Source organism: Dromaius novaehollandiae, chromosome 4, assembly GCF_036370855.1.
Source record: "Dromaius novaehollandiae isolate bDroNov1 chromosome 4, bDroNov1.hap1, whole genome shotgun sequence".
In the NCBI taxonomy this organism is placed as follows: Eukaryota; Metazoa; Chordata; class Aves; order Casuariiformes; family Dromaiidae; genus Dromaius; species Dromaius novaehollandiae.
In genome coordinates this window covers 19,577,881-19,591,707 of record NC_088101.1, presented here as the reverse complement: position 1 = coordinate 19,591,707, position 13,827 = coordinate 19,577,881, and the positions used below count along the sequence as shown (strand labels likewise).

At 37.9% G+C, this 13,827-nt stretch overlaps 1 protein-coding gene across 1 annotated transcript in view; it reads left to right on the top strand.

The window, feature by feature from the left end:
* Positions 1–13,754, top strand: part of TACR3 (tachykinin receptor 3) — a 41,744-nt gene extending 27,990 nt beyond the window's left edge. The window contains exons 4-5 of the mRNA XM_026109369.2: positions 9,825–10,021; positions 12,456–13,754. Coding sequence (XP_025965154.2) covers positions 9,825–10,021; positions 12,456–12,771 — 513 coding nt within the window. The 3' untranslated portion in view covers positions 12,772–13,754. The remainder of the gene's footprint in view (positions 1–9,824; positions 10,022–12,455) is intronic.
* Positions 13,755–13,827: the final 73 nt, after the last annotated feature.

The window sequence follows — 13,827 nt, the reverse complement described above, 5'->3', positions numbered from 1 at the left end:
CTCACACTGACCATGCTACATCATTTGCACTAAATGCAGTACTGGTAACCACTGTCAAGCAAATACATCAAAGAGGTATTTATAGTAACTAAATTATCTGAGGTTGAACTGCTTTTTTCTTCTTCGTGGTCTGCTTTGATAACTGTCAATGTTATTAAAACAAAAAATATATCTGTAAATGTTTCTTAATTTTGAGAAAAGACAACATACAAGCCTAGGAAGAGTGAAACACTTCAGTGAAGTGAAAGTGCATCCTTTACAGTCATCATGTAATTAAAGCTTTTCAAAACCCTTTTGGAAAACTCTATTGAATCAAATCTGAGGCCGGATGGGACTAGACAAGCAGGTGATTTTATGGCCCCTCAAAAAGCAAACTCGTCCCTAGTTTGCAAGGCACCAGATGTTGAACCCTGTCCAGAGCACTCTCCTCTTATTCCTTGGATGTCATTTTGTATCTATCAATATTAAAAAGTTTAATGAATATAGGACTCGAAGCAGCCTCAGGGCTGAATGCCCATCACCACAGGCAATCCAGAACTCTTCTGATATCAAAAGCTCCATCTTAAAACCAGTTTGCCTTCTGGCCCATTACTTCTAAAGTGTTCCAAAATCTTGCTACCCGCAGAGTTCCACTTTCCAAGCTAAATTTACTTGTGGACAGCTTTGCTTACAGCAATATTTTCTGCTAGTTTAATTAACTATTACCCCTTTTTGGTGCTGCTGCTGCAGCTGTTTGCATAAGCAGTCATATCCTCTCTCGACCTTTGTTTACATTCATCACATAAATGAAACAAGCAAGTCTTCTTCTATATAACAACATCTATATGCAATGAGTGATCAAAACCACAGAAGGAATGCCAGAGATGAAGTCTCACCATGGCCTTGCATAGCGGTATTAACACTTTCCTCTCTTCACTGAAAATGCACATCCAGAACATCCTAACATCCAGAATATCCTAACATCTCATCGTATTTTTTTGCTCATGCCGTAAGGAATCAATGCATTTATATTGCTCTCTTCCTCATCTGTTCATAACAAGTAATGCCACACCTCACACCAGAAAATTGTATTAGTCCCCAAATCAGCAAATCCCAGAATTTTTCTGAGTGTGATCCTAATTACAAAAGAACAGTGTCAAGCAATCCCCAAAACTAGCACAGCACCAGTTCCTGTTTGTGAAATCTGTGATTACCATGTCCCAACTCAGACACAACCACTACAGACACCACACTAAGTGTATGATTAGCACTTTGAACTCTGAAGTTGCATTTCTGCTCCTGAAGTTCTGAAAACATCCAAATTCTTCCTCTGTCACACCTCTGTATCAGCAATGCTGCACAACAGCATATTCTCACCAAATGTATGTGACATGCTCTTTTTCTTTTATCCCTAGCTCCTCAGTAAATATATTAAATGGGATTAGTCTCAAAACTGACACTTAAAGAACATTTCCTGGATGGGAGGGAGATTACCATTAAATGCTTTCTAATAAAGATTTGATTCTCATCTCCATTATCTTTCCAGCCAAGTGTTACCCAAATCTTTCTCACTAGTAAAATGCAACAGTTAAAAGTTACCTGTGAAAACTAGCAACAGTGTCTCTGATTCTGCCCCAGGGGACCTCTTACTAGGCTATCCCTAACTCCGGCAATTTATAGGAAATGTGAAATACATTTGTTAACATGTTAAACGCAAACCAGGCCTGACAAAGCTCGAGCCTCATTTCATCCACTCTCACACATACCTAAAACTAGTTTTGTAACACTGTAAAAGTTATACAAGGCGATGTAGCATGTCTCCTGTGAAGAACTGACAGTAACTGTCTTTGCGGCTGTGAACTGTTGTTTTTTGCGGCTCTGTTTGGGTGCTCCAGCACTGTTCACGGGGTAAAGACTATCGGATCAGACTGCAAGTATGGGCGCTACCAATATGTTCTGAATAATTGCCCCACACCCACTAAGACAGACACTCCTCAGACTTCCTGCTGGATTGCTATTAACACAGAGGTAAAAATTACTACTTGTGAGTAACTGCTATTACAGGTAAAAGCTTGCAGAATAGGGTTCTTTGTCTTTATTTTGACATATGCTTACAAAAAGCTCCTAAAGGGTTATAAGGGCCAGAATATCACATGAATAATATCTGTCTGGTGAAAGTGCTAGCGGAAGAGCAGATCTCTTACTATTCTGATGCATAATATATTCCCTTAGCTATTAAAAATCTCAACAAGAACACAAATAGAGTATCGAGGGAAAAACCTGATGTGGGCTTTTTAATTTAGCATTAATTAAATTCTGAAATTCTTGCACAATCCATATAATGACAAAATATTCCTTCTCCCCTCCCCCTCCACTTTTTTTCCAGCAGTGCTAGGCAGCATGGCCAATATTTTGAGAAAAAACACTTATTTAAAAGTTTGGGGAAAAAAGCTATTAAATCTTGTCCATTATCCAGTACATGAACTAAATATCCATTGGAAATGTAAGGAAAAAAGGAATGAGCAAAGCAACTCTTAATGTTGTGTATCATAATTTTGGTTTTATAGCCTCACTCTTCACATGCTCAGCAGTTACCTAGGGAAGATTAGGACATAACATACTGGGAAATTATTTCCATTGTATGTTAAAAGAAACCAAAATTAACTATCTATCTATAACCAAAATGTTTTTTACAGAGCTACTTTATGGGCTTAAAGCAGGATTCATCCTTTCTCCTTTACAGAAACTCAATTAACCAGGCTTTCTTCTGTTCCTGGGGTTTTACAGGCCTTTTGGCAATTCATTAAAGAATTCACCCATAATTATTACCTTGTTGTGGTAAAAATAAAGTCAGATCTTCTGATCCTTTTCCAAATTGCATTAAAACACTTAAATGTAATGGAATACGCTGATTGATGATACTGAAAGCTGCCATACTCCACTCTCTATCTACCTAGCTACAACACACCCAGCAGCAGCACAAGCTTCCACTCATTGTCTTTCAACTTTTCCTAAAAATTCAGCTATGAATGGGGAATGCATCATTCCACACTCATCCCCTATGCCTCAAGTAGCAACCACAACGGTGTAAAAGAACACCAAACTGTAAAACTGGCTTTATGCTGTACATAAATCTTGCACAGTGTAAGTACCTACTGACAGGCTGATATGAGGTTTCTGATTACAACTGTATGAGCTTGGGCAATTGCATTTCTTTTTTGAAGGAGAAATATTCTAGGGCTATGACCTCCTTTCCCATAATACAGCTGACAACAACTCTGGAGCAGTGGCAGAGGTAACAGACTGATCCTGCATGGTCAGTAAGCTTGGGAGTACGCACTTAAAGTTTCCCTGATATTTCTGCTCTGTATTTCTGTATCTCACATCACCTGTGGTAGAAACCTCATGTGAAATATTAAGTCTGGTAGCAGTTCTAGGCCAACTAGGTCAGTTTAATAGCATATCATATTTTTAAGAATAGAAATACATTGGATTAAATGGCGCAAAAGTTACAGGTTTAGGAAGGAAGGGAGGGAAAATGGAGATTAGCCAAGTGTACTCCTCCAAATGAGGATCCTACATCAATTACAGTAATGCAAATAGGTCTGAATTCAACAAATGACACTACTTTTAAAGAGTGATGTGAATTTAGTGAGCCTTTAACTGCATTGCTGAATTGAACTGTTTCTTGATAATAAAATTAAGATACCTACTGGAAAGCCAAATGAAAACCAAATCTCTCTCTCCTTCAAAATTTGATCAAATTTTAAACACATGGAGATTGCGATAGGTTTGTTGTTTTAGACAGTTCTCTTTCCTCTGCCGCATTCCTTCCTGGTTCAAGTATGGGATCTGACCCTCCAGAGAGATGACCTTAATATTCTACCTATCCTATAACCTTCTTATAAAGCTTCATGCTTTAGAAGTCTCTGTACTGCAGTCTTGTAAACAGCCTATCCAAAACACTCATATAATTACTCACCTTCTGGGATGAACAGAAAGAGTTTCTTTGACTTCAACAGGTTTTGAAACAGCTTTTTTTTGGAAACAGATTCCGCCACCCTGGCATGGGTTGGCTTGCACCTTATGCCACAAGAGTATCAAACAGGTGCAGTGATACCAGCAAGTTGACCGTTATGGTCAAGGACTGAGGCACTCTAACACTAGAGGCAATACTAAAATGTCTGTATGGAAGCAGAAACAGCAAATGCTGACAGGACAATGACACTCCTGATACTTTTTAGCAAATATAACTGACCAGAGCGTATACCTCATTTTTACTGACCCAACACTTCCAAGTGTCCTACATGCGAGAGATGCATCTACTTTTCCTAATTAGTAACTTCATATAGTCATTTACGGAATAACAAAATGAAACCCAAGTGCATCAAATGCCAAATATAAACCTTAGACATCATTAGCATAATAATTTACTTTTAACTTAATTTAAGTTAAAATAGGACTGGGTGGACATTATTGCTTTTTGTTTCTTCTCTTGGATGGTAATAAATGCTTTTGCTTCAACATTTGGAAGGGAAGATACTACTACCTTTCCAAATACATACTTACGATGACAATAAAGGAATATCGTTAACTGGTTTTTTTGTTTGTTCTATGAACAGTGTTATGCCATGCATTTTTAACAAGTACTGTCCAGGAATGACTCATTTCATCTTCAGACAACATAGTTTTATTCCTATCAACAGGAAGGAGAAGAAACAAGTTTTTCAAACTGTATTAAACAATCTGCATTCTTTCGCGTGATGCCAAAATTATAAAGAAGTACGGCAAGCGTTAAAAGGTTTCTAATTATATAAATCACTTATTTAATTCCCCCAATTGAATAAACTAGAAAGAAATCAATCCAAAAGACTGTAGGCTTTCCAGCCTGTACGCCTACTCTGCAGATCACCATGGGTCCCCATCTCATTTTAGGCCCTCATAAAACAGACAATATGTATGGATACTTTTGCATAATTCATTTGCATAATTCAACATAGACTTATTTGCTTATTAACTCACTGTTCAATGTCAATTCTATTTCTCAAGAAACAAAACTCATTTTAATGTGCCGATTCTTTTGAAATCTCATATAGAAAACTCAAGTGAGTGTTAAAGCATTGGCAAGGTTGTGGGAGAGTCTCCAGTGAGGATTAAAGGTCCCTGCACATTTTCAAACATGGCAGAAAGTAGGCTTAGGCACTAACTATTGCTATAGGGGAAACAAATGGAAGTGAGAATATGTTGTTTCTCCCACACTAAATCTCACCTCTGCTTGGAAACATGCAAAAGTAGTAAAGTGTGCACCATTAATTGTTCTAGGGCATATCTACACAAGGAGACTATTGTAAAATAAGTGATGGCATGACTTTTAAGGGCAAAAGCACTAGCTCAGCTTTTTCACTTTTTTCAGCACTAGTTCTCAGGTGGGTACTCATATTCAGCAATGTCTGACTCACAACAGCCACTCCGGGTCATTTTCTCAAGCAAGTGAACTCCTTATGCCCTCCCACGCTGAAGAGCAAGGCAATAAACCAAGGACACCAACCTTTACTTGTAGTCCAGATTACAGCAATCATCTGAACAGCAGATGTTAGTGTGTTGTCTTATATCTAACAGTCCCATATGAAAAATCAAGACACTTCTACTGCATAAAGTAACATAAGACTTGTGGCCAGGTCCCCCCCTCCCCCCCCCCAAATGAGATCCTTGTAAAGTCATCTCTACTCAGGACAAAAAGCATAGCAAAAAGACGAGAAGATTTACTCCTCAGGATAATTCTGAATTTGTTGAGAGAATCTTACCACCAAGGTCACTGTCACAGTCATGCTCCACTTAGGAATTTAACTCAAAAAACAAGAAACTGACAGAAAGGACTTGCAGCATGCCTTATGTATCACTCTCCCTGCTCTGTAGTCTCTGTGTGCTGGACCTACAGGCCTCCAATATGCCTCAGAGAATCAATTTTCAGCAAACTCATTCAGCAAAATTCTGAAGAGTCATTTCCAGGAAAAGTACAGACAGCCATGCAACACCAGGAAAGTATAATTTAAAAATGGCAGCAGCCAAGTCTCTTCAAGAAGAATGTCAGAACTGCTTTGATTGTGGGGGGGGGGGTGGGGGGGGGTGGAAGACAACATTTCATGCTGTAAGACAGCAATCTGATGTTAAACTACTTCATATGAGACCAGACAATTTTTTCTTCAACTTTGCTACTTAAACAACAAAGTGATTGTGATTCTGTCTGTATGAAGGGGCTATGCAAATTGTATTGAAAAGTAGTTGCTTTAAAAAAAAAAAAAAAAACACAACTGAGGGGGAAAAAAGGATGAAAAGTGGAAGTCAGAGGAAAAAATTTGTGGAGCACTGAAATTGGCATGTGTCCTACCTGACTGAAAGACTTCCTGCACTTTAAAGCTCTCTGATTCTTTCTGCTTCAAAACCTGCATCTGTTTCTCCTAATAGGAACATATCCTTGCTACAGGCTAAAAGAGCACAGAAAATCCCTTAGCTTGTAAAAACTACACGAGAAACCACAGCATTTGATATCTCAGAAAACAGTCCAATCCCTGTACTAATGCCAGTAGAGTTACCTTGAAATCCTAATGTTCTTGCAAAAGATAGAGCGTGGTTTATTCTAGGCAAGTGCTGTGGGGGAAAAGAGAGACATAATGGTGTTCTGTTCTCTCTGGTGCCTAGTGCGCAGGTGTGTACGTATTTGTTCCCAGAGCTGGGAAGCAGATCTACTGACTGCACGCTAGCATGCTGAGGGAAATACTTTGTGCAATGTTATTTTGGTAGTTTGCTTCTTCTTAAGGACACATCTCTATAACCCAGGAGTAAAAAGTCTGAAATTAATGAAGTTGTGGAGCATGAAACTGGTGCATATGAAGTCAGAAGTAAAATCCCTGACCTTGTAGAAGTAGCAATATCAAAGATATCTTGAGAAAGACAATGAAGAGCTGCCAAGCAGTTTGAAAATGAAGCAATTCCCTGGCCAAAGTCTTAGATATTGATGGCAAATCAATATCTTGCAATGAGAATATTTCTAAATATTGCTATAGCCCCCTGACATTAGCTAAATCTCTCTAGAAAGGGCGTCTTTTATTCCCAGTCTCACAAGAGCTGTTCTCAGTGCTGTATCTAAATCAGACTTTTTAAGCTGTTTTTCATGCAGAATAAGAACAGGAGAAGAAAACATATTTGCTGCTCTCTGCACACAGAATCTTTTAGCTCCCTTCCCTTTTACAGTATCAAATGTTTTACAGCACAAGCAAACCCCTGAACTCCAATTCCAATAAACCTAAGCCTGCTTTGTTCTTTTAAATGCATTTTGTTCTCATTAAGTACCATTCATGAATGAAAGAATGCTGCTTACTCAGGAGGGAAGGAACATAACGGGACAGCCAAGACTACAAAGCGCATGAAGTAGCTTTTTTTTTTTTTTCCCAGACATATGTTTTGTTAGGCATACCCAGAAGTCTGCAGGATCAATGTCAGCAGGAAATGCTGCTGAAAATCAAAATATAAAAATGCTTTGATTTTCCATCATATTCCAATTCTAGCCTCAAGACTTCCCTAAAGGTTGCACAACTTCCAATGGGCTCGGTACAACTCATTTTAACAAAAAATAGAAATCCCAGAGCACAGGAACACCCCTTTCCTCCAGCCACGCTGCTCACAGTACGCAAGGGGAGATTGAACAGAATGCCAGCGGAACTCGGTGCCACCCAGATGCAGGTTGGTGATGCCCACTGCAATCACAGATTTTGGAAAGCTCTCCATGGCAAAATGGTGGCAGGAAGAGAGCTAGAGATTAAGCATAACTGAACTCAGTAATTTTATGGTTTGCTTGCTTTAGAAATGTTTCTGAATGCACAAGAGCAAATGTTTATTAATGAATTCTATGCAACATGGAACAGAGGAAAAAACAATTGAAAAATGGTAATATCTCAAAAAATAAGCAGAATAGGCATATTGGAAAGAAGGAAAACAAAAGAACTTTGTTATTGTCAGTGCCACAGGTCTAAGTATACCAAACAAAAAAACCTATTAAGGCTCTCTTTTATCCTCTGCAGTTGAACATGCACAGTGTAATCAGAGATTTTTTAGTGAAACAACACAGTGTAGAGGGAAGAGACAATCAGGTTTTGGGGGCAAATTCATACTAAGCCCATTTCACTTATTTTCCCCATGTCCTAATTGAGCTTAACGCTCTACTGGCACTTATGTTCATTCATCAGGATTGATAACAGGTCAAATTAATGTGCCCTGGGTTTATAAACCCTAAACTTAAGTAACTTAACATGGTTTGGAAAGAGCAAGGGGATGGACAAGAACCACAGCATGAGCTATAAGGTGCACAGGTACTGTGCACATGCCTGTCTCTACTCCAGGAAATTGTCAATGATTTTGTTAGCCTTGCTAAGGAGATTTTTTTTTATGGTATTGTTTCAGATATCTAAGTTAGTCCAGAAATGTCTATTCACATACAGTCACTACCTCTTCCTCCCTCAAAAAAAAACATCACATTGATGTCTATACCCTCACATATAGTCCAATATGCATCTATACACACCTAGATAGACACACAAATATACACTCACAGAAGGTGAAAGTGATGCTAGCTTTTGATGTGCTGCCTTCCCTTAAATTAATACTGATCTTCCCTCTGAAATGTTTTACAGTCAACTGATAAAAAGTACTTTAGAAGAATCAATTACTGATGCTGTAGTATGTTTAGACAAATGTACCTTTTGTATGTTAAATGATGATCAATGTACAGAGCAGTGATAATAAGCATTCCCCTCTTCTAAAATTTTGTACAGTACTCTCCAGCCAGCAGGAGGGCTTCTAAATCAGTGCCAAATACTAAATGAAAAACTGCTTTATGTTTGCAACAATAAGTTAAAGACTGTATCATGATATATGTATATAAACTGAATGAATTAGGCTAACTGAAGTTTTAAAAAAGTATCAACCTAAGATGCATAGATATTCATAGTACAAATGAACAAGAGACCCTCCTAGTACAGATCTATCATATTTGGTTTCATTTAACCCACACAGAATAAAACCTTTTGTGTTATTTTGTGACATATTGTGTTGAAAATGGTAGCTGGGCTAGTAGCTGATATAACTGAAGAGGGAAAGGCAGTAGTGAAATCCTTCCATGATTTTCACAGCTTTTATTTTTCACCTCACATTTCAAATGCAAAACAAAACTCCTCTTCATTTGTGTTTTACTGGAAACTAAGGAAGGTAACAAATGCTACAATGCCTACAAAAAACAACAAATAATGATCACCCACGAGCAAAACTGGTGACCTCTGAAATTAAAGAGGATGATGCAAATGCTACTGCTTACTCAAAACAGACCTAACAATTGGGGACAAGGAATATATTTTTGGATTGTAAGAGAAAAGGACAGCAGGGTCAATGAAGGCCACAAGGAGGTGTTCAAATGAAAAACCCTATAATCTCATTCCATGTGTAAGTGTATAGAGAAATAGTAGTATTTTAGAGAAAGCCAAATTTAAGTATGCAAAAAGTATGCAAAGTATGCATAGATCAATATGGATAATGTTAGAGAAGCTTTTTATGCTATTTTTGTTTAGGAAAAGGAGGATGTCCAGCAATTTTTTTTTTTTTTAATTTAAAAGACAAACAGAAATGTAGGAAAGTCAGATTAAAGGGCAAGTGATATAAAGGCATGCTCATCTTCGCTTTGACTAACTTCAGTAATGAAACCATGCAACAAAATGATGAATTAATGCTGAAATGGTGCTAGGAATAGAAGAGGATAATGTATATTATAAAATGGCATTATTACTTCCTTCTTTCAGGTGGTAAAAATGATGATTGTGGTTGTGCTGACATTTGCCATCTGCTGGCTGCCATACCACATTTACTTCATAGTTACTGGGATCTATCAACAATTAAACCGGTGGAAATATATTCAGCAAATCTATTTGGCAAGCTTTTGGCTTGCCATGAGCTCTACAATGTACAATCCCATTATCTACTGCTGTCTTAATAAGAGGTAAGAGCTAGTTATGAAACAGTTGGTATATTTGACTTTAACAAGAATATAAATGGTTTAAGTGTGATAAAAGATGATGAATCTCTGCTTTAATAGACTTCAGTCAGTGGGAAGGCAGGAAAATCTTCATTTAGGTTTGTACTTGAAAATAGAACCAAGTGCACACTTACAGTAAATACTTTGGTCTACTTCCAATTTCAGAGCAAAAGTCAGCATTCAGAAATCAGCCCTTCCTGGTTCTACATGCAAAATTTAAACACCCGTAAGCAGTTTCCTGCTCTTGGGCTTCCAAAACAGATAATTAATTGTTAAATATATGCCAGAAATAAAGACTGTTATTAGTGCCATACACTGCAATCTATATGTTCGCTAATTGTAGTCACAAACATATTTTGCACAGTGCTGGAAGGTTATAATATAAAATGAGATTTACTGTGTATTTCATACCCCACCATTAGATTTCTAGTAAACTCTGAGGTATGTAACAGGTTAATAAAATGGGTGTTTAAATTCTCATTACTCAGTACTAAATTAGAGAACTGTTTGATGGTGAGACCTGAAAAGTCAGGCATAAATCATTATGCTGTGAATTTCAAAGGCACTGCACTTGTTGAGTTCAGTGGGATCCTACAGACATTTGGTACTTTGAAACTACTTCTGGACTGCAGAAGGAACTCAATATTAATTTCAGCTTGTGGGACCAGGATCCTTGCCAGTATTACCGAATAAAGACCATTGAGAGCAATGAATTGATCACCAACTCAGTCAGTACAAACTGGTATTGAATAAGCCATCTTAAATGTTATTTGAAATCTCTTCTGAAACAGTAGCCAGGGGCAAACCTAATGGCTTCCAAGCTTCATGGAAATATTTTTCAATGCTTAAAAAAATCCTAATAATGATCATCCAATACCTGTCAAAGAGTAACTGAAGTGGCCGAATCCTGCCAGCCTTTATTGGTGTATCAACACTGGAGTCTTCCTCCTCATTGGAATATATTATGATGCTTATCATCTGTGGCCTTTTAAAATGTCACAGTAATGCCTTATTTCACATAACCTTTTGGCACTTCTGATCATTTACATCTGTTTAAAGAGAAGGTAAAGTATTAGTATGCCAGAATGAAATCCTAACACATATGGCAAATTTCCTATTAATTTTAACAGAACTGGGATTTCACTGGGTGTTTTGTGTCAGCAAAATCCAAGGCAAGGAAGAACCGGGCCTTATATTTTCTCAATTATTATTGCAACACCTCTAAAACATTGCCATTTTCCTTCAAAAACATTTTTATGGAAGAGTTATAAAAGATGTTATTCATAAAAAATTATCGTCTCTGCTATGGCTTAAATACATGTTGACATTTCTACTCTGCAAAAGTAAAAGTCTGGATTAAAGAAGACAATTCAATGAAAATCTTCATAATTTTGAGATATATTACAGGACAGCTAGTTCAGAACTCAGTGCAAGAATGAAATATTGGTGAGAGCTTTCTTTCAAGAAAAACACTGAATGTCTGCTTCCTTCTCATGCAGTGGGAAATTAGTCTGTTGATGGGAATTTGTTCAGATCAGTTCATGCAGTATTGTTACCTATGTTGGATCTGGCACCAGATAAGGTTGTAACACCCACCCGAGCCCCATCTCCATGCTAATTAGGATATATTATTTAAGTATCTAGAAAGAGCACTATCTCAAGAGGAAGAAAAACCAAGCCAAAAAAGAGAAAGAGGACAGAAGGTGACATGAAAAATAATAAAGCCTAAAGATACTTCTGTATAGCTTCCATCATTAAAGCCCTATTTGTGTTAGATATTCTTCATATATTTAATATATTTATATATTTTTCTGGGATATTTTTCGATTATTACAAGTGATTTGCCAAGTAATTCATGTGAATAACTTAGTTATTACATCACTTCACATAATTTTCAATTTAAGTGTGTCTGTTACAGAGGAAAACATAGCAGGGATACTGGAATCTGGAAGTTGGGATACTATGTCAGAGAAAAGGGTGCTGTGAAGTTTCAGCTGAGAGAATATGAAAATATAGATGCAGATTTCATCACTGGTCAAATCAAAGCAATTTCTGTTGAGGCAATCCTATGAAAGCTAGTCTTTGATTTATAAGCATGGGCAAAGGAAGGGAAACTGAGTAACTGGAAAAGGATCAATGTTACAATGCAGAGAAAACTTACGGAAAATGAGAAACAAATGAGCTGTTATCCAGTATTCACTTTTTGCCTGCTCAGACTTTACTTAAGCTTTACTCCCCTTGATTTCACTACAAACAGGATTAGGGGCCAGATGATTAGTTCAGTACCTATGTCCTGTCAGCACAGTATTATGCATTCCCCAAAAAGTCGTGGTTTTGAATGAAGGTGTGTGGCCAGGTCTATCAAGTGTAGGCTCTCACCAAGCACCTTTCTTCTCAGGTTCCGAGCTGGCTTCAAGCAAGCCTTCCGCTGGTGCCCCTTCATTGAGGTGTCTAGCTACGATGAGCTGGAGCTCAAAGCAGCCAGGTTTCATCCCACTCGGCAAAGCAGCCTATATGCTGTGTCCAGAATGGAGTCCAGCATGACAGTAGTGTTTGACACTAGTGATGGAGTTAATTCCCAGGCCAACCGTAAGAAAAAAGCAGCTCCAAGGGATGGGAGCTTCAGTGGCTGTTCATGCAGGAATTCCAAGACCACCTCTACAACCTCAAGTTTCACCAGTTCACCGTACATATCAGTAGATGATTATTCCTAAGCATTTCTTGGTGATGGCTGCTAGAAGGGCAGCACTAGGCATGAAAAAAAATGCTATTCCCCTTGGAACTACATATCCATATAACAGGAAAGCAAACATAATTCCACTGATGAATCCTAGCTATAAATGTCATGACCCTTCTTGGCATCACTTACTTTTCATGTTTTGGAGAAAAAGAGAAACTTGAAGACATCCGTATGCATCAGTCTGAAAGCAAAGTTGTATCTTTTACATAGCCACGTTTGTAGGGATTATTTAAAACAAGTCAACAGCATGGAAAGCATTGTCTCAGCTGGCCTGCATCTGATCTGTGGCATGTCACTATAGTCACACGTTTCAGCATGAAACACCTTCACCAGAAAAAAGTATTTGGGCTATTCTTCCGAATTGCTCCCTAGCTAGATGCACGCAGAAATACTGCTCTGTCTGCATCTGAAGACTTGTCAGGCATTACTATGTAGACAGTTTCCTAAACCAGTTCAGTCAAACCGTCTAGTGTGACATATGTGGTGTTAGCAGCTGGAAAAGGCAAAGGTTCAGCCACAACACTTTAACAACATCAGATCAAGGAGCTATTATGCACGTTATTTACAAAGACTGTGGACGACAGTAATGACCGTTTTAGGGTTACAGAAAAACCAGTAGCCCTTTTACCTTGCTCTGCTGAAATCAAAGCTGCGTGTCCAGGCACAGACAAGTATCTACTACTGGAATAAAAAGTTGTTGTTCTAATTCGATAAAGTTGCCAAACTACCAGTAAGACTTGAGAATCAAAATTTCATCTCAGTTATGTCACTGAAAGCTAGGATAACCCCACTGACTGCTGTGGAGTTGAGATTAAAACTAATGAGACTGTGGCAGGACCCTGATTCAAAGGCTATCTTTGCAAAGCAAAAGCATGTAACCCACTCATTTCAGAGGTATGAGTTAGCAAAGAGTTCAGTTAACCCAAAAGATTTAGAAAATGGAATTAGTTCCATTAATTTCAGTCATTCCTAAAGTTGACATAAATAGCAATATTTACTTCAGCAAAATCCTCCTCCAAATGCTACCAAT